We start from the raw sequence: 20769 nt of genomic DNA on the forward strand, positions 1-20769 counted from the left end.
GCCTATTTTTGTTGTGATTTGTGATCCCGTGGTTCTTGCGTGATCTCGTGACAACCTAAGAATCCAGCTGGCGTGCGAGGTAACATAGTACTCACTGCAGCGGTGGAACGTTATTAAGTATGTACAGGAAGTACAGAAGTGCACACCTGTTCTTTCCTTAAGTAGTTCCATCTCTACTTCTACTCTATTCTACTCTATATACTCTATTCTACGAATAAACCCAGCTGTAGACAAAGTATCTGAAATTGGCTACTCATTGACGAACTACAACAGAGGCATTCTGCATATTGTTGCTTTTACTTGAGCAATACTCATACAATACTTGGTATTTGTTCTGATACTCTGATAAAGGACCCGATGGTGCCTTTACATTTGAAGTGGGAACTCGGAATATTTCAGTTTACCATTCAGAAAGTTCAACTGGAGCGTTGCCTGAAGTCAGAATTCCCGGCTCGAATACTCGGACGAACCCCACCAACCTGAAACCCAAAATCAAAGATGGCTGCCCCGTGCGTCACCAGTATACAAGCTGTTCATTAGCGCTTCTGTCCTACATTTGTCTATTTAAACCAGTCACACATACAGTGCTGTCCAACTCATCTGCATCGGCATGCAAACACTGTGTGTGTCTGGTGTAACGCAGACTGTACCGGCTACACGTGTGCTACACATGTTGTCTGTTTTATAGAGGGAATTAACACACACACACACACACACTGGGGTCTGCAGGGGTGACTGAAGCCTATAGCTTACCAGAAGATGAGAAGTGGTCGGACGGGGGGTGGAGGAGGGGGTATTGAACACAGCACACACACACACACACACACACACAGCGGGTGACCTTGGCGTTGTGCAGCCATTACACAATTCACTGGCAGGCCAATCGAATCTCTCTCTGTCGATCAATATCCTATTAAAGCAGCACACAAAGAGGGGGAGGGGGGGAGAGAGGATGAGAGAGAGAGAGCGAGCGAGCGAGAGAGAGACAGTATAGGTTAGCGTAGCGGCCGTGTATTAAATGTAATTGGTCAGTTCAGTATATTTCTGCAGACTGGATTCTGACTTCTCCTCAATCCCCCCCCTCTCTCTCTGTCTCTTTCTGTTTTTACTGGTGTTCCCCCAAAACCTCCTCTGTAACTCTCAAACTACATCCAACCACTTCCTCTCCTCTCTGCCGCGAGTGACTTTATGCCGTCCAGAGCGAAACTCACAGTTTAAGTGATTTATTTTACAAGAATTACCTCGTGGTTGAGGGGAAAATTGATTCATGACACTTCCTGTTGGAAAATTAAGTTTGGTTCGTCCAAAGTTTGGACCCTTTGTATGATGTTCAAATACAGAGCACACAGCACGTAGTAGCCTCATTATTCACCAGAAGGCCAACATGTACCTGACCAAACTTTATTTAGAATCGTGCACCATGTGAGCTATTATAAACTAAAATAATGAAGGATTCATTTTTTTCATATAAAGCCACAACTGTAGGCACCAATGCAGGTCTTTGCCCTTGTTGATATTGTACTTTAAAACTTTGGTGGAGCGCCTTGTTAGCCGCGTGGATACAGCGAACGCCACGTAATCGCGTCGTCCCTGTTTCGGTTCCAGCTTTGGGGGCCTTTTACTGCTTGTCGTACCTCTCTTTCTCTGCCACATTTCCAGTCTCCCTTTACATTTTCCTATGACCAATCAAGGGGAATGTACTTTACTGGTCCAGATCAAACTATCAAAACACATTGACAATCAGTGAACCTGGGAGTTTTGAGCCCTCTGGGGGTCTCAAAAGTGACAATTTCAGAGCTCTTCTCTGTTTTAAGAGAACTTTTCGGACTGTTGATTGAACAAACATAGACATTTAATGACGTCCCCCTGGGCTCCAAGAGGCTGGATTTATTTTATTGTGTTGTGATGTATTATAGACCTGTCACGGGAGTTCACAGGTAGGACCCAAACGCAAGACCACAGGAGACAGAAGTTAATATAACAGGTTTTATTTAGAATGTGTGGAGCCCGTGGTCCGACACCAGAGTAGGCAGATCGACGGCGTGAAGTCCCGTGGCTCGACACTGGAGGGCTGGTAGCTTGACGGCGTGTGTAGTCCGTTGACCACAAGGAGGGCAGAGGACGTCACGGGGTTGAAGCAGGTGAAAGACGGTACGACCTGACAACCCCAGACTGCAGGACCAGAGCTTATATAGAGACAGGGGAATCATTAGTGGGACCTGAGTCTGGTGTGTCAGGCTGCAGGAGGTGATCGGCTGGAGTGTCCTCAGCTGTGCACAATCAAGGGTGCGGCCATGGGAGGTGTCTGGAGGCAGAGGACAAACACAGAGCACATGGCACACAATAACAAACGGGGGAATGACAGGACACATGAGGAGAGGAGATCAGGGGAAACACACAACGGGTCAGACAGGGATCCTGGATCCTGACAAGACCAAGTGATTAATCCACTGAACTGTAAAACTGAAGGTGCAGCAGGTGGTTACAGCAGGACTGCGTGTGTGCCAAACACAATTCACAAGCACAAGCAATAGACCTACAGGTGAATGTTTTGTCAGGTTAAAACCAATGAACAATATCAGGTTTGCAAATATATTCTGTATATACAGAATATATACATAGCCTACTGTACATACATATACATCAGCTATACTTCTTAATTCTAACTGAGAGCTGCAGGTCTCTCTCTGTGTGTCTCTGAACCACTTGGATGTTTATAGACACTAGTAACAAGCTCAATCGGCTTCACAAACACACACACACACACACACAGATGCATGTCTAGAGTGCCAGGGCGCACCTTGGCACTGACACAAATTTCACACACACACATGCACAGACACACACACTTTCCTCCAAGTGTGTCAGGAGAGCTGATATTAGACATAAGGATTTGGGGATTAAGTTGATATGATGGCATAACACTCCTGCTGCTCACACAGTGAACACACACACACATCTACAGAGAACACACACACACACACATACACACACAAAGAGATAAGAAGGCAGATGACCCACTTGGCACCTTCCAGTACCTTCATCTGGAGGCATTCCCACCCAACACACACACACACTGCGATACAGGGATGAAAAGATGAATAAAGCTGGAGGCCTGCACGGTTGAAACTCATCCATCCCTCCTTCCTCCTGCCCTCCGTCGCCCCTGGAAACACACACACACACAAACACACCCACAAAACCTGGTGGTGTGCCAACGCCATATGGGCACCCCGGCACAAATGGCGCAATCACAATAATAATGCTAATAATACTACCAATAACACTGTTACAACTGGCTATACATGGACAATAAAACATTAGAATAAAAAACACAGCGCCATAAGAAAGTTATAAAATCAGTGAATCATTTACTAATTATAAGATTATAATGTAAAAGGGTTGGCTGACATGAGGTAATAACGAGATGATACAGTAAATGACCTAAAACATTATTAACACATTTAAGTTGAAATCAAGCTTCAGCTGGCAAACAGCCAGGTTTGAGCATCAAACAGAGGAGCTGTATTAATGAGTAAAGTTATTCATCAGCCAAGACTAACAGTTTAAAGTTGTGGTAGCACCCCATACAGGCTGCGGTGATCATTACAGAAATGATATGAAAAGAAAATTGAAAGCAGCTAGAAAATGCATTTCCTGCTGAAAATGCATTGGAATGCTGAAAGCTGAAATGAATCTCAAAAACATTGCTGAAAATAGATATCCAATTTTTAAAAAATTGCAAAAAGCTTAATAATTCAAAAAGTTGAAAGATTACAAATATGAAGTTATATCACCCCTCTCCTGAAAGAGCTGAACATTTTGATATTCGAATGGTTTCTGTAGCTTAAAAGAATTCCAGCAGTAGTGGTATTTGTTGTAATAAGTTGTAGTAGAAGTATTTTTAGCAGTATAAGTATTAGTAGCATTTGAATAAGTACTAGTTGTAGCAGTAGTGATATTTGTAGTAGCAGTAGTAGTATAAGTTGTAGTCGAAGTATTAGTAATTAGAAGAAGAAATAGTAGAAGTAGTAGTATCAGTAGTCGTAGTAATAGCTGTAGTAGTGGTCGTAGTATTTTATATAACAGTAGTAGTAGTAGTATAATAAGTAGTAGTAGTAGTAGTAATAGTAAAGTCAGTTTTTGAAGTAGCAGTAGTAGTAGTACTAGTAGCAGTCGTACTAATAGCTGTAGTAGTATTAGTACTGGTACGGGGAGAGGAGACATAATCATCATGTTTGACACATAAACAGAGGTTATTAAATGACAGGCTTCATCACAAGCAGTTCAGTTAGAATTCACTCTCTGGGGCTTTTATTTTGAAATGGGGTGTGGGGGGAGAAGGGGAGAGGAGACAGAATCATAATGTTAGATAAACACAAACCGGTTATTAAATGACAGGCTCATCATTATGCATTTCAGTTAGGATTCAGTTAGAGACATCACGCACTCTAAGCTGCGCAATACACACCCATTATAAAGTCAGAAAAGTGCTGAAAAATCATAAAAGTTAAATTGCTGCAGTTCAAAAAGTGTAAAATATATCAAAAAGCTGAATAATGCGGCAATAGTTCAGGGTTTTCTCAACATTTGAAAGTTGAAATGGTGTCTTTCGCTGAAAGTATGAGGAAGTTGAAGGATTTGAAAGTTGAAGAAGTTTAAGAGGATTTGAAAATCTTCTCCATAGAAACCCATTAAAAAAAAAGTTGCTAAAAGCTTAATAATTCAAATAGTTAGAAATGGTTAGAAATGGAAAAAGTCATAGCAGAGATGAGCTGAAGGAGCTGAACATTTTGATAGTTGAATGGTTTCTGTAGCTTAAAAAATGAAGAAGAAGAGTTGCAACGAAAAATGGGGGGGACAGAAGAAATAGTGGAACTAGAAAATGCATTTCCTGCTGAAAATGCGTTGGAATGCTGAAATTTGAAATTAATTGCAAAACCATTGCTGAAAATAGTTATCCAATTTTTTTAAAATTGCAAAAAGCTTAATAATTCAAAAAGTTTAAAGATTCCAACTATGAAAAGTCATATCACCCCTCTTCTGAAAGAGCTGAACATTTTGATCATCTAACAGTTTCTGTGGCTTAAAAAATTTCATCAGTTGTGATATTTGTAGTAGTAGAAGTATTATTAGTAAGGCAAGGCAAGGCAAGTTTATTTGTATAGCACATTTCAACAACAAGGTAATTCAAAGTGCTTCACATGAAACCATTAAAAGCATAAAGGCAAAAGTAAAGGAGATTTAAAACATACATTGAAACAATAATCGATGTCTCCCTGAGACATTACGCTGCACGCAATCAACCATACACTGCCGCAATTCTGCAATTACTCGCACACAAACCACGTCTGGAAAAGAGCTCTGCCGATCTGCGTTTTATAGTGTACGCCTTGCACGAACTTGGTCCCGGAGGAAATGGCGATATATTGTGCACTTTCTAAATTTGAATCGATGTCTCCCTCAGACATTATGCTGCACGCAATCAACCATACACTGCCGCAATTCTGCAATTACTCGCACACAAACTATGTCTGGAAAAGATCTCTGCCGATCTGTGTTTTATAGTGTACGCCTTGCACGAACTCAGTCCCGGAGGAAATGGCGATATATTGTGCAGTCCTTTTAAAACCATTAAAAGCATCAAAACATAAGGCAAAAGAAAAGGGGATTTAACAGCAATTAATACTTCAAAAAGTTTAAAGGTTAGAAATAGAAAAAGTCATAGCAGAGATGAGCTGAAGGAGCTGAACATTTTGATAGTTGAACAGTTTCTGTAGCTTAAAAAATGAAGAAGAAAAAGAGTTGCAACGAAAAATGGGGGGGGACGGAAGAAATAGTGGAACTAGAAAATGCATTTCCTGCTGAAAATGCATTGGAATGCTGGAAGCTGAAATTGATTGTGAAAGAATTGCTGAAAATTAAGAAATGGTTGACTATCTGTCTGAAAAATGTTGAAGCCCGAAAGCATTTAAACTTCACTGCTGAAAAACCTTCTAGTTGAAATGTCTAACTATGGTGTCTGTAGCTGAAAGTATGAGGAAGAAGAAGGCTTTGAAAGTTGAAGAAGTATAACAGGATTTGAAGATTTTCTCCATAGAGATCCCATTCAAAAGAAAATTGCAAAAAAAAAAAGCTTAATTCAAAAAGTTTAAAGATTACAAATATGAAAAGTCAAAGCACCCCTCTCCTGAAAGAGCTGAACATTTTGATATTTGAACAATTTCTGTAGCTTAAACAAATTTCAGAAGTAGTGATATTTGTAGTAACAGTAGTAGAAGTTGTAGTTGAAGTATTATTAGTAGTAGAAGTATTAGTAGCATTAGAATAAGTAGTAGTAGTAGCAGTAGTGATATTTGTAATAGTAGTAGTAGAAGTCGTAGTTGTAGTAGAAGTATCATTAGTAGTAGAAGTATTTGTATTTAGAAGAAGTATGAGTATTTAGAAGAAGTAGTAGCCTAGTATCAGTAGTAGTAGTAATAGCTGTAGTCGTGGTCGTAGTATTTAATATAACAGTAGTAGTAGTAGTAGTAGTAAAAGTAATGTCAGTATTTGAAGTAGCAGTAGTAGTAGTACGAGTAGCAGTCGTACTAATAGCTGTAGTAGTATTAGTACTGGTAGTAGCATGAATAGCAGTAGTAGCAGTTGTAGTATAAGTAATAGTAGTAGTGGTAGTAATAGCAGTAGTGGTAGTAATAATATTGATGGTAGCAGTAATAGCACTAGTAATAGTAGCAACAGCAAAAGTTGTAGTAGAAGTAGTTGCAGCAGTAGTAGTAGTAAGACTAGAAATATTAGCAGCAGTCGTAATTGTCGCAGTATTAGTAAGAGCATTCATTATTTCAACAAAAAAGCCAAATTTTGAGCTTAATGTTTACATACAGTTAATCCATGGGGCTTTTTGATTTTGAAAGGGTGGGGCTGGGTGGGGGAGGGAGGGGGAGAGGAGACATAATCATAATGTTTGACAGACATAAACAGAGGTTATTAAATGACAGGCTTCATCACAAGCAGTTCAGTTAGAATTCACTCTCTAAGAATACAACATTGGCTTCTCGTTTCACACACGGCACAAACTGCAGCCTCCTGGTGGAGGAAACACCAGTGTTTGTTTGACCCATCCACCTCTCCTCATCCCACCCGTCCTGTGTGGAATGCTACTCATGTAGTCACTCGCTAGCTATAGCATGTAGTATCCTGGGCATCACTGGGAATCAAAGCACCGCGGCTTTGAGAGCACTTGTTTGCAATTGTGCATTAACGTGATTAACCAATGATTTAACTTGCAAGCTAGGACCACTGATTCACCAAACCTGCTTGCTTGCAGTCTGTGTTCCACCACAGTCCCCGACGCTGGTCTCATGATTCATTTTGTTTCTAAAGATAGATTTGATTTTGGAGCGAGTAACGAAGGTTTCAGGGGAAATGTATCGGAGTAAAAGTATCAGTTTTCTTTGCAAAATGTAATGAAGTAAAAGTAAAAGTCAACAGAAATATAAATAGTAAAGTAAGTAAAGTAAAGTACAGATATCCAAAAAAACGACTCTGCAGCAACGAAGTATTTCTACTTCGTTACTATACACCACTGGATACAAGTACAGGTACAAGAATAGGTACAGCAACACAATTGCAGTCTCAGAGTTCTCCTCCTGGATGTGACTCTTTCCTGCCAACCTGTGCATCATAGAGTGATTTGATTTGGAAAACAATAGCTAAATGTGGATTTGAATTTGATGAATTTACTGTTCATCCGACCATAACGAGATGAGAACTGGCTAGCTAATTTACCCCGCCGCCTCAGTCCACCACCGCTCGGGGACTAGCTTTTTTTGTTAAAAATTCATTGAATTATATTGACTAATTATATATTCATATTTCAATTTATTTATCAGTTTATTGCCATATTTTTGGGGAGTTTGTTTTTTTGTTCATTTATAATTGACTTATATGGCATTACATGTACATCCATGGAGCTGCTAATAGCAAATTCTCCTGAGCAGTGGTAAACATACTGATCTACAATATATGCTGAAACACACAGCACTTGTTACTTCATTTGCATAGTTTTACATTGGTTGTACTTAGTTGCACATGAAGTACTCCATGCTAGACCTTGAGGAAAGTGTATGGCCAAGTGTGTGTGCGTGCGTGCAGCTCTCTCAGGCCAGTTCTATCTCTGCAGGGCAGAGAGAGAGAGTGATAGAGAGTGATAGATAGATAGAGCGAGCTCACGTTGCTGAGCTCAGCATAAAACTACCCACCAGGTCCTGTCAGTCCTCCTCCTCTTCCTTTCATCCCATCACGCCATCATGCTCTCCGTCAATAAAGCGATGAAGAGGAGGGATGGAAGAGGGGGGGGGCTGGAGGCGAGGGACTAGACGGATGTCCGGGTTTGAAGCTGATTGCTGCCTTTGTTCAGCAGGATTTTCAAATTGAAGCGTTTGACAACAAAGAGCCGACTCTCTCTCTGTCTCTCTCTCGCTCCCTCCCTCACTCTTCCACTCTCTCTCGCCACTCGCTCCCTCACTCATTTAATAGTGAAAGCCCTCACAGGCCTTTGTGCAAAGGCTGCCCTCCCTGGAGAGAAGCAGAGGAAGAGAGAGAGAGAGAGATATGCGGAGGAGAGTAAACGGCAGAAGATGGACAGATCAGAGAGGGAAAGGAAAGACGAGAGGAAGAGGAGCGCGGTTTGTTTTTGTTTATGGATGCTAATGTCCTGCGCGAACTGCTCTCATATACAACTATTACATAATGCCACCATTAGAGCTCCGTGCTAATGTCAATATTGAACATATTAAGTGTGGTATTAACACACAGCAGAGGGAGACGATGCAGCAAATAAAAGACAGGAGGCTATTGGTTTCTCATCGTGTTGTTTGTTCGGTGGGAATGATGATGTCGACATGTTTTCACCCAAGAAGTTTGATTACTGATTTGTGTAGCCGTTCAGTTCTATTTTCTTTCAAAGGTAGTATTTAGTTTTATTTCAAAGTTCTTTCAACTTTCTTTCTACAGCTTGTACACTAAAATTACTTTTGTCTTAGACTATAAACCGCCTCAAATCTCACTCTCTTTGTGTTTTATAAAATGACAGACCCATGAACTAATCATCGGGCCCGCGGGGTCCCCAACTTCCTTTGGCTCGAATTTGACATCAATATATTATTTTGTACTGTTCTGTTTTGTCAAGAGTACGTTCACACAGAACCTGGGTTAAGTGCAGCAAATCTTTTTTTGATTTTAATAAAGTATTTTTCCGGAGCGATTTTTCTAAGATTTTGCACCATGAAATCAACCAATCAGGTTGTGCTTAACATACATACTCAATACGTGCACTGTAGTGTAGAACATCACATGGAGGCTCCGTAGTCTGAGCCAAGATGGCAAACTGTTTTACTCCTATCAACTTTGTCAAAGGCAGCGCAGACCAGATCCAATCCTTTTGTTCTTACCTTTCACAATAAAAGCCCTAGACATACACGCTGTGTAACTGTTTACCAGAAGGAACTCAAATTCACTCGGAGCATTTCACTAAAAGGAAAATCTAAAATATCTTACAGTAGCTTCAGGCTATACAACAGTTGGCATCAGACAATAGGATCCTGGTTGTTGGTCTTCTGTCTGCACGAATCCATTCGGACCTTTCATTGAAAACTTCCCATATTGCTGGTATGGCTAGTTTTGATGCAAAATATTCACAGCAGTGTATTTTTGCATTTTCACAACGTTTATTCGTCACGAAAGGTCTTAACTGCTGCTTCCGAGCTTTCCGCGCATCCCCACGAATACCGTTCTGGTTTATTTGTTTGTTTATTCATTAATTCATTTGGCCCCAAAGGTAGTCCAGTTTGAAATCTAAAATGAGTCAAATGAGTCAAAATAACAGCCATTGAGGGAAGATTTTCAACTGTAGAATGTAAACTCCCCCGAGGTTGCTTAAACTCCCAAAGTCCTCAAACAATAGTGGATTTCTTCCTTTGGGTTGGGAAGTGAAGAAGTAGTTCAGGGTCTTGTCCATGAGGTTTATGTGTGGTGGATGGAACATGAGATCATGTAGTGGTAACCTGTCATGGTGAAAAGGGGAGTTTACCTGTTCATCTATGATGTAACCTTCACCTGTGGTCATGAGCGGTCTGGTTGTGTGTCTCTGTGTTTTTAGAGACAGGAGAAGGTTGTTCAGGATTGGGACGCCTCCCTTTAGAGGCTTTCTGGGCAGACCCAGAACAACTAGAGCAGGGGTCTCAAACTCCCGGCCCGCGGGTCGAATGTGGCCCGCGAATCCGCCAGCCAAAAAAAAAGAAAAGTTTAAAAAAAAGAATTTTTTTATTTATTTTTTTTAAGTTAGACTTGATAATAAAAATATCCCCATAGTCGAAATTCTGAGATAGAAAGTCAAAATTATGAAATAGAAAGTCAAAATGATGAGATACTTAAACACAGTCATAGAAGCAGCTCTTTGGCTGGTTACTGTACATTTGGCTCTATTGTGAGTACATTGAAGACTACTTTAAACATGGCTTTACAACACATGAAATACTTCACGTGGGATTGTGCAAACGCACCCTTGAAAGGATTTTAAGCATTGAACAAAGTTATTGTAATAAATTGTTTGATATTTGTCTTTGCTATTTTCTTTAACAGTTTGATCTATGATAGAGTAATGTGGGTTTAAATTAAATTTAAATTAAATTATAATAACAGAAATGTGCTTAAATATATGTTTACATTTATATAACTGCATGTACAATATTTTTACACTTGAATAAACAATAATCAAATGCAGAGACAGTTATTTAACAATATGTTACGAATAGTTACATTTACAACCGGCCCTTTGTGGGCGACCATGATGCTGATGTGGCCCGGAGTGAAAATGACCTCAAATCACCTCAAAATGTATTAATGATTTCTCTCTCTCTCTCTCTCTCTCTCTCTCTCTCTCTCTCTCTCTCTCTCGTTCTCTCTCTCTCTCTCTCTCTCTCTCTCTCTCTCGTTCTCTCTCTCTCTCTCTCTCTCTTGTTCTCTCTCTCTCTCTCTCTCTCTCGTTCTCTCTCTCTCTCTCTCTCTCTCTCTCTCTCTCTCTCTCTCTCTCGTTCTCTCTTCCAGCACCTATCGCAGCCGGTACCGGTCCAAACTTCTCACTGGCCGACCTGGACAGCTCGTCTTACTACAACATGAGTCCAGGAGCCATGAGGAGACCACTGCCGAGCACCTCCTCCTCCAGGTACAAATGCAAACGCGCCCTAGATCTCAAGTCCACCGTTCTTATTTACTGTATCTTAAGACTTCTTTTACACTTCTGAGAAGAACGTAAAACAGGAACCTACTCAGACACAACACATTACTGATGTAAAGGCAGTGGTGGAATGTATCTAAATACATCTTTTACACACCGTTTATGTTACTTTAAACTTTGATCCACTTCAGAGATAAACATTGTACTTTGAATGCATTATGAATACTTTTGATTTCAGTACTTTAAGTACATTGTGACTTATATATTTTGAATGCAGGACTTTTACTTGTAGTGGAGTATTTTTACTCTGTGGTACATCTTCATGGGGAATTTAAGAAACACATTATTGTGAATCCCAACAAACAAACATTCAATCATACATATTAATGTACATACAGTACACACACACACACGTGTTGAAGAGCTGTGTGTCCTCAGAAATACAGTTTCATGTTTAGCTTTCACAAAGCTTACACACACATATGCTTGCAGGGTTCGCCCTGACCTCTTCTTTTAAATCGATGCGGTCGCAAGAGTCGTCTGTCTGTCTGCTGAGATTCCTGCCCTGCAGCACGCACGCACGCACACACACACGCACGCACGCACGCACACACACACACACACACACACACACACACACACACACACACACACACGTATAACAATGAACCACTGACTCAGAGGTGTGTGTCCTCCTGTCTTTTTACGCTCTGTCTTTCTCTATTTCCTCTTTGACTCCACACATCTCTCCAGAGACCTCCCCCACACAAACACACACACACACACACACACACACAGCGCTGCGAGGCAGTGGAGCCGCTCCATATGGTAATATTTAAGTCTACACTAATGTCAAAGACTCTTCATTCATACATCGCACTGTGTACATACAGGTCACAGACACACACACACACACACACACACACTTAAATGTCTTAACCCTCCTGTTAAACAGTCCCATCTGGTGAAAGAGAGGCCTTTGGCATGTGTGTGTTAATGAGCGGCCGTGTAGCTGATGTAAGTCCACTCCACTCCGACACGTAAAAGCCTGAAAAAACAACAACACAGTGAAGGTAACTGAAGCGTGCAGCAGGTCTCATTAAAGGACGTGTTCACTCTGGGGTGTTTTAACCTTGTTAAGATGCTGTTTACAATCATTCATACAGTAATGATGCAGAGCACGGAGTCACACACAGCTTCTGCTGCTCGCTGTGTTCAAACACCTTCAAACACCGGAGTAGGTAGGTAGGTAGGAAGTTAGGTAGGAAGGTAGGTAGGTAGGTAGGTAGGAAGTTAGGTAGGTAGATAAGTAGGAAGTTAGGTAGGTAGATAAGTAGGACGTTAGGTAGGTAGGTAGGTAGGTAGGAAGTAAGGTAGGTAGGAAGTAAGGTAGGTAGGTAGGTAGGTAGGTAGGAAGTTAGGTAGGTAGATAAGTAGGAAGTTAGGTAGGTAGGTAGGTAGGTAGGTAGGTAGGAAGTTAGGTAGGTAGGTAGGTAGGAAGTTAGGTAGGTAGATAAGTAGGTAGGTAGGTAGGTAATTAGATAGGTAGGTAGGAAGTAAGATAGGTGGGAAGTTAGGTTGGTAGATAGGTAGGAAGGTATGTAGGCCGGTAAGAAGTTATGTAGATAGGTAGGTTGGTAAGTAGGGAGTTAGGTAGGTAGGGAGTTAGGTAGATCGTAGGTAGGTAGATAAACTTTACATATGATTATTGATAGGATGATTGAAAGATGTTGAAAGACGTTTCTACATGATTTATTGATTAAAAGAAGATTTTAAAGCATCTGACCTAATTTCCTTAAGCTACATCTGAGCTGGAAGCAAGACATTATGCAAGTTAAAGTCAATTAAAGGTCTGACTTTGCTGAGCGTTTCCTGTCCATGAAATCAAATTTGTCCATAAACTGTTTGAGCTCAATGAGAAGCAGCAGCAGAGACGAGAGTTTCAACATTTGTCTTTCACACTGCAAGGCCTTCTTTTTGTGGACAAGGTTGTTATTGTCCCTAATACCATGTCCACTGACCAAAGGAATTATTATCAGACCAACAATACAGGGGTTAACAATGCTGCTCTGTCTGTCCTCTGTGTGTGTGTCCAGCTCTGCCAAGAGGATAAAGTGTATGGAGGAGGACGTGGACAGTCCAGGCGAGGAGTCCTACTACCCCAGTCAGGGTCGATCTCCGGGCAGCGGCAGCCAGGCCAGCAGCTGGCACGATGTGGAGCCAGGTAGGCTACCTCCTGTCGCCAGAGCAACCACATCCTCGAATAACCCTGAGCCTCTTTACCCCCCCAGCCCTTTCACCTCCACCATACACATGTACCTCATACACATCCCAACTTTAACCTGCCGTTTCCAAAGCAGCTTTGGAAACGGAGCTTTCATGTAACAGTGAGCGAGAGAGAGAGAGAGAGAGAGAGAGAGAGAGAGAGAGAGAGAGACAGAGAGAGAGAGGATGTAGGGGACATGGAAGTATTGTATGTTTCTGAGAGTGTGTGTCTTCATGTTAAGGACTCAGAGGTGCGTGTGTGTACATAGAGTATGTGTGCTGGTAATTATGTCTTTATACCTGACTACAGGCACTCATAAAGACTTGTAAAGACCCCATCTCCTCCACGCAGGTCACGGGAATAATGACATCTGGTCCTATAAGTTGACTCTTTCATATTTGTTCTTGTTGTCTGGATTGTGATCAGATCTCCGAGTGTAAATCAGGCCAGCTGGCCAGGAGGACCTTGTTACGACCATAGTCAAGAATATAAGAAGTAGACCTAGTCAACCTGACGTCACCCATTGGTTTGTGGACCGCCGTTTTGAAGCCTCGAGTTCGGCAATTTCAGAATATGGCCGTCGCCATGGTGTTTGATTCGCAGCCAATGAGCATGTATAAACCATAGACTGTCTACGCCTACATGACGTTATTTTGAGTGAATACAGGGCATTCTGGACGGTCTAACGAACACAGACAGGAAGCGGCAGAGTCAGGTTTTGTCCGAACTGCACAGATGCGGTCCGACTGATCTGATCACAATGTGATGGAGCGATGGGGTCCTACTGTACATTCATTAACAGCACACACACACACACACACACACACACACACACACAAACACACACACACACACACACTATAATGGTTTTAGTAGTTAACAGGCTAAAGATATCTGAACACGATACATCACTGGGATGTGTGTGTGTGTGTGTATGAGTGTGTACCAGTGGCGGCTGGTGGAAAATGTTCTAGGTAGGGCCATCCTGTCAATTTCAGCAAACATCCCAGAATGATTTAATGCAAAAAATGAAGGTATCAAACACGCATTATTACTTGGCAGTTAAATATTTAACATGTATTCCAACACGAAAACAATCAGTAAATAACACTTATATAATATAATATAACATGTTCATTTATTGAGATGCCCCTATGGACCTTGTTATAGGAGGTAAAGATCAGGAGAAGTAAACATGAAGTGTAATTATGAATACTGATGTTAAATTAAGCTATGATGAGTTTTCACTGTTAATTTAACATCTCTATTACATGTTGATGCCTCCATGACCAAGTTAAGCAGATGAGACTGAGGACAACTATGTAGAAGAAAAGATGTTCACTTTGTCTAATATATAGCTTGACAGAGTTCTCATGTGTGCCCTGGTGTTCTCATGTTTCCTTACCTCCTCATCCCTCACTCCCGTAACTGTCCGTGCTGGATCCGTCCCCGTTGTTTTAAAAAGCTAAATAAATGATTAGCATGACGTCATCCAGCTAGCCAAACCTGTCTGGTGTACAGCTGGTACAGAAGCTTCGCATGTACTGCTTCCCTTTCCCGCGAGTCTGCTGTCTGATTGTGAGGTCAGGCTGATCTGATATCAGCTCTTTGGCTGCAGAATCTCCGCCAAAGTTCTCCTCTCAAACGGGTCTTGGAGGAGGAGTGCTCGCGCTGGCGCGGGCGCCTGTAGAGACTTCTCCTGACGAGAATGCGCAGCGAGGGGGGCCTGATCGTTCTGGCCCACAGCTGAATCTATTTGAGGGCGCTGATTGGCTAAATTGTATGTCACTCATTTATATCTTCAATCAGCAATTGGCTAAACTGCTTCATAGACCCGCCTCTTTTGGGCCAAAACGATCAGGCCCCCCAAGCTGCGCGTTCTCAGAGTGTCGTGCACACAGACAGAGAGCACGAGCAGAGAGCACACAGGCGGAGAGGACGAGCAAGAAAAGCATATATTTTGCGCAGATATCATATTTTACACACATTACTGGGTACATGCCATAGTTCAAAAACACAAATATTGACAATTTGTATAATTTATGATTATTATAAAAAAAAAAAAAAATTTTGTGTGACTCATGGTGGGGCCAGGCCCCATGGCCCTCTATTGACCAGCTGCCACTGGTGTGTACTATGACCTGGGACACACACTTATATAAATACTAAATTGTTGAGGTGCTACCTCCACCTCTCTCTCTCTCTCCCTCTCTCTCAGTATATTCATGCTGCTTTTCTTTTTTCTTTCCTCTGTTGCTTCCTTTTCTTTCTTTCCTCCGTCTTGCGTTGGAAAGCTGGATATAAGCTGCGCGGCTCTCTAGCTAGCTCATTCATCTCCCGACAAGGTAAAGACTGTGAACACGCCTTTTACTTTTCTCTGTACGTGTCTGTGAAACCGTCACCTACCCTTCCTCCACCTCCTCCTCTCCACCTCCTCTTGATTGCTAGATACCTTGGTGGTTTTTTGGTTTGTCGTTTGGTGTTGTGACGTGTCTGGTTTCGTCTGGTGGACTCCACTGCTCCTCCTCCTCCTTCACCCAATGTTTCCAGACTCTCTTTCCTTTGTCCTCCCCCTGTTTCTCCTCATCCTCTCCTTCCAAGGACCTTCCCCCCTTTCCTATTCTTTCTCCTTCCTTACCCTCTCATCCTCATCCTGTTTCCATCTCTCTCGTTTCCTCCTCTCTTCTTCTCCTCTCCTCTTCTCTTCCTTACATCATCTCTTCTCTTTCGCTCCTTCTCTCTTCCTTTCCTCATCTCTTTCTCCTCTCCTCTCTTGTCTCCTCTTCTCTTACTTTCCTCATTTCTTGTTATTTTTCTCTCCTTGCCTCTCTCGCCTCCTCCTCTCTTCTTTATCCTCTCTAGTCTCCCCCTCCTGTTTTTCCTTTCATCCTTCCCTCCCTTCTCTTCTCATCTTGTCCCTCCGTCCTCTCCTGTTCTCCCACCTTGCTTCCTTCCTTCCTCTCTTCCTTTCCTCTTTTTAGACTCCTCTCATCTCGTCTCCTCTCATATCCTCTCTATTCTCCTCCACTCCATCCTCCTCTTATCCTCTTTCCTCCCAACTCCTCTACTTACTTGTCCTGTGTCCACCTCCCATTTCCTTTTATTCTTTCCTTCCTTGACTCCTCACCCCCATTCCTTGTTTTCGGTCTTGAGGCTCACCCTGACCCCGCCCACCTGGCAGCATGCTGATGACATCATCATGGCTGTTTATTTATTATTGGTTGATGTCTGTGAAGGAATACAAATCTTCTGGATGCACTTTAACACTGTGCGTGTGTGTGTGTGTGTGTGTGTGTGTGTGTGTGTGTGTGTGTGTGTGTGTGTGTGTGTGTGTTTATAAAGGTATATGTATGTGTGTGTAATTCACAGTTAGTTGAACATTTGGCGACACACAATTCCCTCTCTATGTGCACCCGCAAATGTGTGTATATGTGTGTGTGTGTGTGTGTGTGTGTGTGTTACAAGTCATATCTTATTTGATACAGCAGAGAAGAGACGAGGAAGAGGAGGGACGGGTGAGAGAGGTTACAGGAAGAGGAGGAAAGACGAGAGGAGGAAAAAGATTGATTGATAGATAGATAGATAGACAGACAGACAGACAGACAGATAGATCGACAGACAGACAGATAGATAGATAGATAGATAGATAGATAGACAGACAGACAGATAGATGGACAGATAGACAGACAGATAGATCGATATATAGATAGATAGATAGATAGATAGAAGTTTAAACAGGGTTAGGAAGGAGAAAGTGCTGAGCAGACTGCCTCGTTTCCACCTGACAAAACCTCTTCAACTGTTCATCACTCACACAAACACACACACACACACAGCCTTCCCCACTCTCCTCTTCCTCCTCCTGCTGCACCTCCGTCCATCACTATAAGCCCCGCCCCCTTCAGGTGCACCACAAACAACGATGCATGCAGGTCGTCCAGCGCCTGTTTCCCCGTCACACAGTGGAGACAGTTACTGATGGAACTATTTCTTCTTGGATTCATGGTTGAATGATTTTTTTGTAACTTAACATGGCAACAGTTTCCCAAAACATTCTCAGGTTTTTAAAAAAGTAATTTGACTTATTATCATATTTTAAGTCTTAAATTTGTCAAATAATTGATTATTAATATTTGGTGATAGATTTTTGCTGAAGGTCAACTATGATCTATTTTATTTGTATCATGAAAGATATTATTGATGATTTATTTTATTATGGCATTATATTTTCTAAAATATTTTGTATCCTTATTTTATTTCAATAGCTATATTCTTATTAGTGCAGTTTTCAGACAAAAATATTATGTTTGTGTTTTAAATTTTTTACTTTGTTGAACTGGTTTTGTTAGTTTTATTATATTATATTCGTGCTTTTTCTGATTCGTAATCCTGCATTTATTATTACTTTTTTATGTTATTGCATCTTCTGGTAGTTTTTGACAACACAACAAAATAAATAAGTTTAGTGTGCAGTGATAATTTAAAAAACAAAACCAAAGTCAGTGCACCTGTTACTCCTTGTGACACCCTGTAGCCCCGTGCCTCGATATCCCCCCCCCCCCTCCCCCCCACACACACCTCCCCCCATCTCCTCTCCACCATTGGAGGTGCATTAAAAAAGAAACAAAAATGTTAAAATAAAGACAGAACACGGTGCCTCTGACCCGCTCCTCATCCTCCTCATCATGGTTCTTGGCAGGGATGCCGTCGCCTGCTGGCGCTCTGAAGAAGTCAGAGAAGTCTGGTTTCTGCGGCACCGTGCATCCGCCGAGCGGCGCCTCCACCTCCTCCTCTTCTTCTTCCTCCTCTTCCCCCCGAACGGCTTTCACACACCACCACCACCACCGGCCTGTCATTACCGGGCCTCGAGGTGAGGTCCTCAACCAGTCAAACCCCAACCAACCACCAGCAGCACCTCCTCCTCCCCCTCACCTCTCCCTCCCACACACTCAACTCCTCACCCCTCCCTCCCTTCCTCCCCTGTCAGTAGCTGTGGGTTTTGTCAGGAAGAGGTACTGGAGGGCAGAGATGTTTTTTACCAACTGTAGGCTTCAGGCAGGGTTTTGTGTGTGTGTGTGTTTGTGTTTGTTACAAGTCACCTAACCCAACCTACCATCAAGCCCCGCCCACTCCTCTACTTCCCTTTTTCGTCTTCTTAACGCTGATTTCCTCTCCTCCGATTGATGAAAGCATCCCACGACACAGAAACACACTTCCTGTCTGCAAATCTGTGTGTGTGTGTTTGTAATCTGCAGATTACTCCTGTTTAAATATTAAATCCAGTCATCAGTTTTTCATGCTTCATAAGTCGACACTCACTGAATGAATGTCCTTCTTACAGCATGTAAACTGAGATGAGATATTAAATCATTTTGTCAGTAAATAATATCGAAACGTACAGATTGATCAGCAAATAACCAAATCCATTCATCAGTTCTTCGATATTTGAGTGTGCTTGAACGCACCTCAAAGTACAGTTTCCTTTTTTTATTCAGAGGTCAAACATCAACATACAAGGTAGTGTTGAGAATATTCAGCGGACATGAAAGTTGAGATTTAGACGAAAAATTAACAAAATGATCTGAATTAAAACAACTCGCATTACATCTCATTTACCAAAATGTTTTCACCATCAGGGTGTCTGAGGCTGTTTTCCATTCTATTTAATACATCATGACCTATCATGTGACCAGGATACCATATAAATACGAAACATTATTCTTTAAAAATAATATTTAATTAGTCATTAATTTAGTCTAAAAAACACAGTGACTTTGACCAAACTTCTAATCAGAATGAACGTCCATTTAGTTTAAGGTCATTGTTGAGTCTGACGTTGTGTTCATGTTCACTGATTTCTGTGATAGCTGCTCAGTTTTGCCCAAACCATTCAACAGTGAACGTCACATCTGGTCAACCGACGCCATTTTCAGTCAGTCAACAGAAGCTAAGCAGTTGCTAAACGACAGACGTCGGATGTAAAACTTGTCGTGGACTGGACCAGGTGACAGTGAATAACTAGGTCTTGACAGGTCCAGAACTAACCTATCTGTACTTACAACTTGCACATGCACATATTCATTTTCAAGAAAAGTAGGCCCGATCCAGTTAAAACCTGATCAGGAGCACCTTTTTCTCTTCACCTTGGACCCACTTGTGTATTAAACACACAATAAACAGACCTGAGAACTGCAGCAATACAAGGGGGGACCCTAGAAGACCTGATGGGGAAAATGTGTACCTGGTTCCTCCTGTTGAGATCCCGTTAAAGTTCTTGTAAAAGTTCTCATGGTCAAAAAGGACCAGATGTAATTCCAACACATTCTGATGGTTCGTGTCAGTTTGTCCTTTTTTTTTTTTTTCTGAATGTTTTCCAGCGGTTCTGTGGGAGGAAAGTCCTGCTCATGTTGAGGCAGATTAGAGGATTGGAAGTGATTAGTGAGCTGATGGGAGCAGCTGAACCGCAGGGCTGCACACTTCTGTCAACTTCCTGTTTCTGTAAAAAAACACAGCCGTAATGAATCCTCATTGTGACGCTGCGAGTTCTGGATTCAGTCCATCCTCCTGATACCTCTTCTGCACGCTCTTCCTGGGATCCTCCTCCTCCTTTTTCTTCTTAAGGTCTCTCCTCCTTATTTTCTCTTCTCCTTTCTTCTTGTTCTCTTCTGCCAGTGATGAGTTATCTCCTCCTCCTCCTCTTACTCCGGTCCTCATCCTTCTTCAGCTACATCTCGGCTCCTTGGTTCGGCATAACTTCCCCCCTTCCTCCTTACCTCTCTCCTCCTCCTTTTCCTTCTTTGGCCAAACCTTACCCTCCTCATCCCTCCCTCCTCTTGTTCCTCTTTATCCTTCCTCAGCTGACTGTCTACCTCTTCCTTCTTCTCAACCTTCCCCCCCTCACCTCTGTCCTCTTCCTCCTCCTCCCAGTCTGTGGTCAGATCTTTCCCTCCCCATTTCTTCCTCCTCCTCTCTCTTAAGATCTAACCATCCTCTTTTCCTCCATCCTTCATCCTCCTCCTCTTCCTCGCCTGCTGTGCAATTGAAGGATTCCCTCTTATCGTTTATCAGTCCACCTCTTGATGGCAAATATCTTCTTCAAGGAAAAGTTGGCAGAGGAGGAGACAGAGGGTGGTGTGGAGGAGGAGGGGGGGGGGGGTGGAGGAGGAGGAGGAGGAGGGTGTCTGAGGCAGTGAAGCGAGGCAATTTGCAAAGTGGAACTAATCCCGGCTCTTTCTTCTGTGTTCGACAAGCGGGGCCTCCGGTCTTC

General features: G+C 42.2%; 1 protein-coding gene across 3 annotated transcripts in view; it reads left to right on the forward strand.

The window, feature by feature from the left end:
• Window positions 1-20769, forward strand: part of nfia (nuclear factor I/A) — a 125324-nt gene that overhangs the window by 92196 nt on the left and 12359 nt on the right. The window contains exons 5-7 of one of the 3 annotated variants that reach the window (XM_079266705.1): window positions 11107-11224; window positions 13333-13460; window positions 15797-15847. In XM_079266705.1, the coding sequence (XP_079122831.1) occupies window positions 11107-11224; window positions 13333-13460; window positions 15797-15847 (297 nt within the window). Of the gene's footprint in view, window positions 1-11106; window positions 11225-13332; window positions 13461-15796; window positions 15848-18201; window positions 18373-20769 lie in introns of all 3 variants that reach the window. The other 2 variants (XM_079266707.1, XM_079266706.1) reach the window with 2 other exon arrangements.

The sequence above is a fragment of the Melanostigma gelatinosum genome, assembly GCF_949748355.1.
Source record: "Melanostigma gelatinosum genome assembly, chromosome: 4".
NCBI classification, from domain to species: Eukaryota; Metazoa; Chordata; class Actinopteri; order Perciformes; family Zoarcidae; genus Melanostigma; species Melanostigma gelatinosum.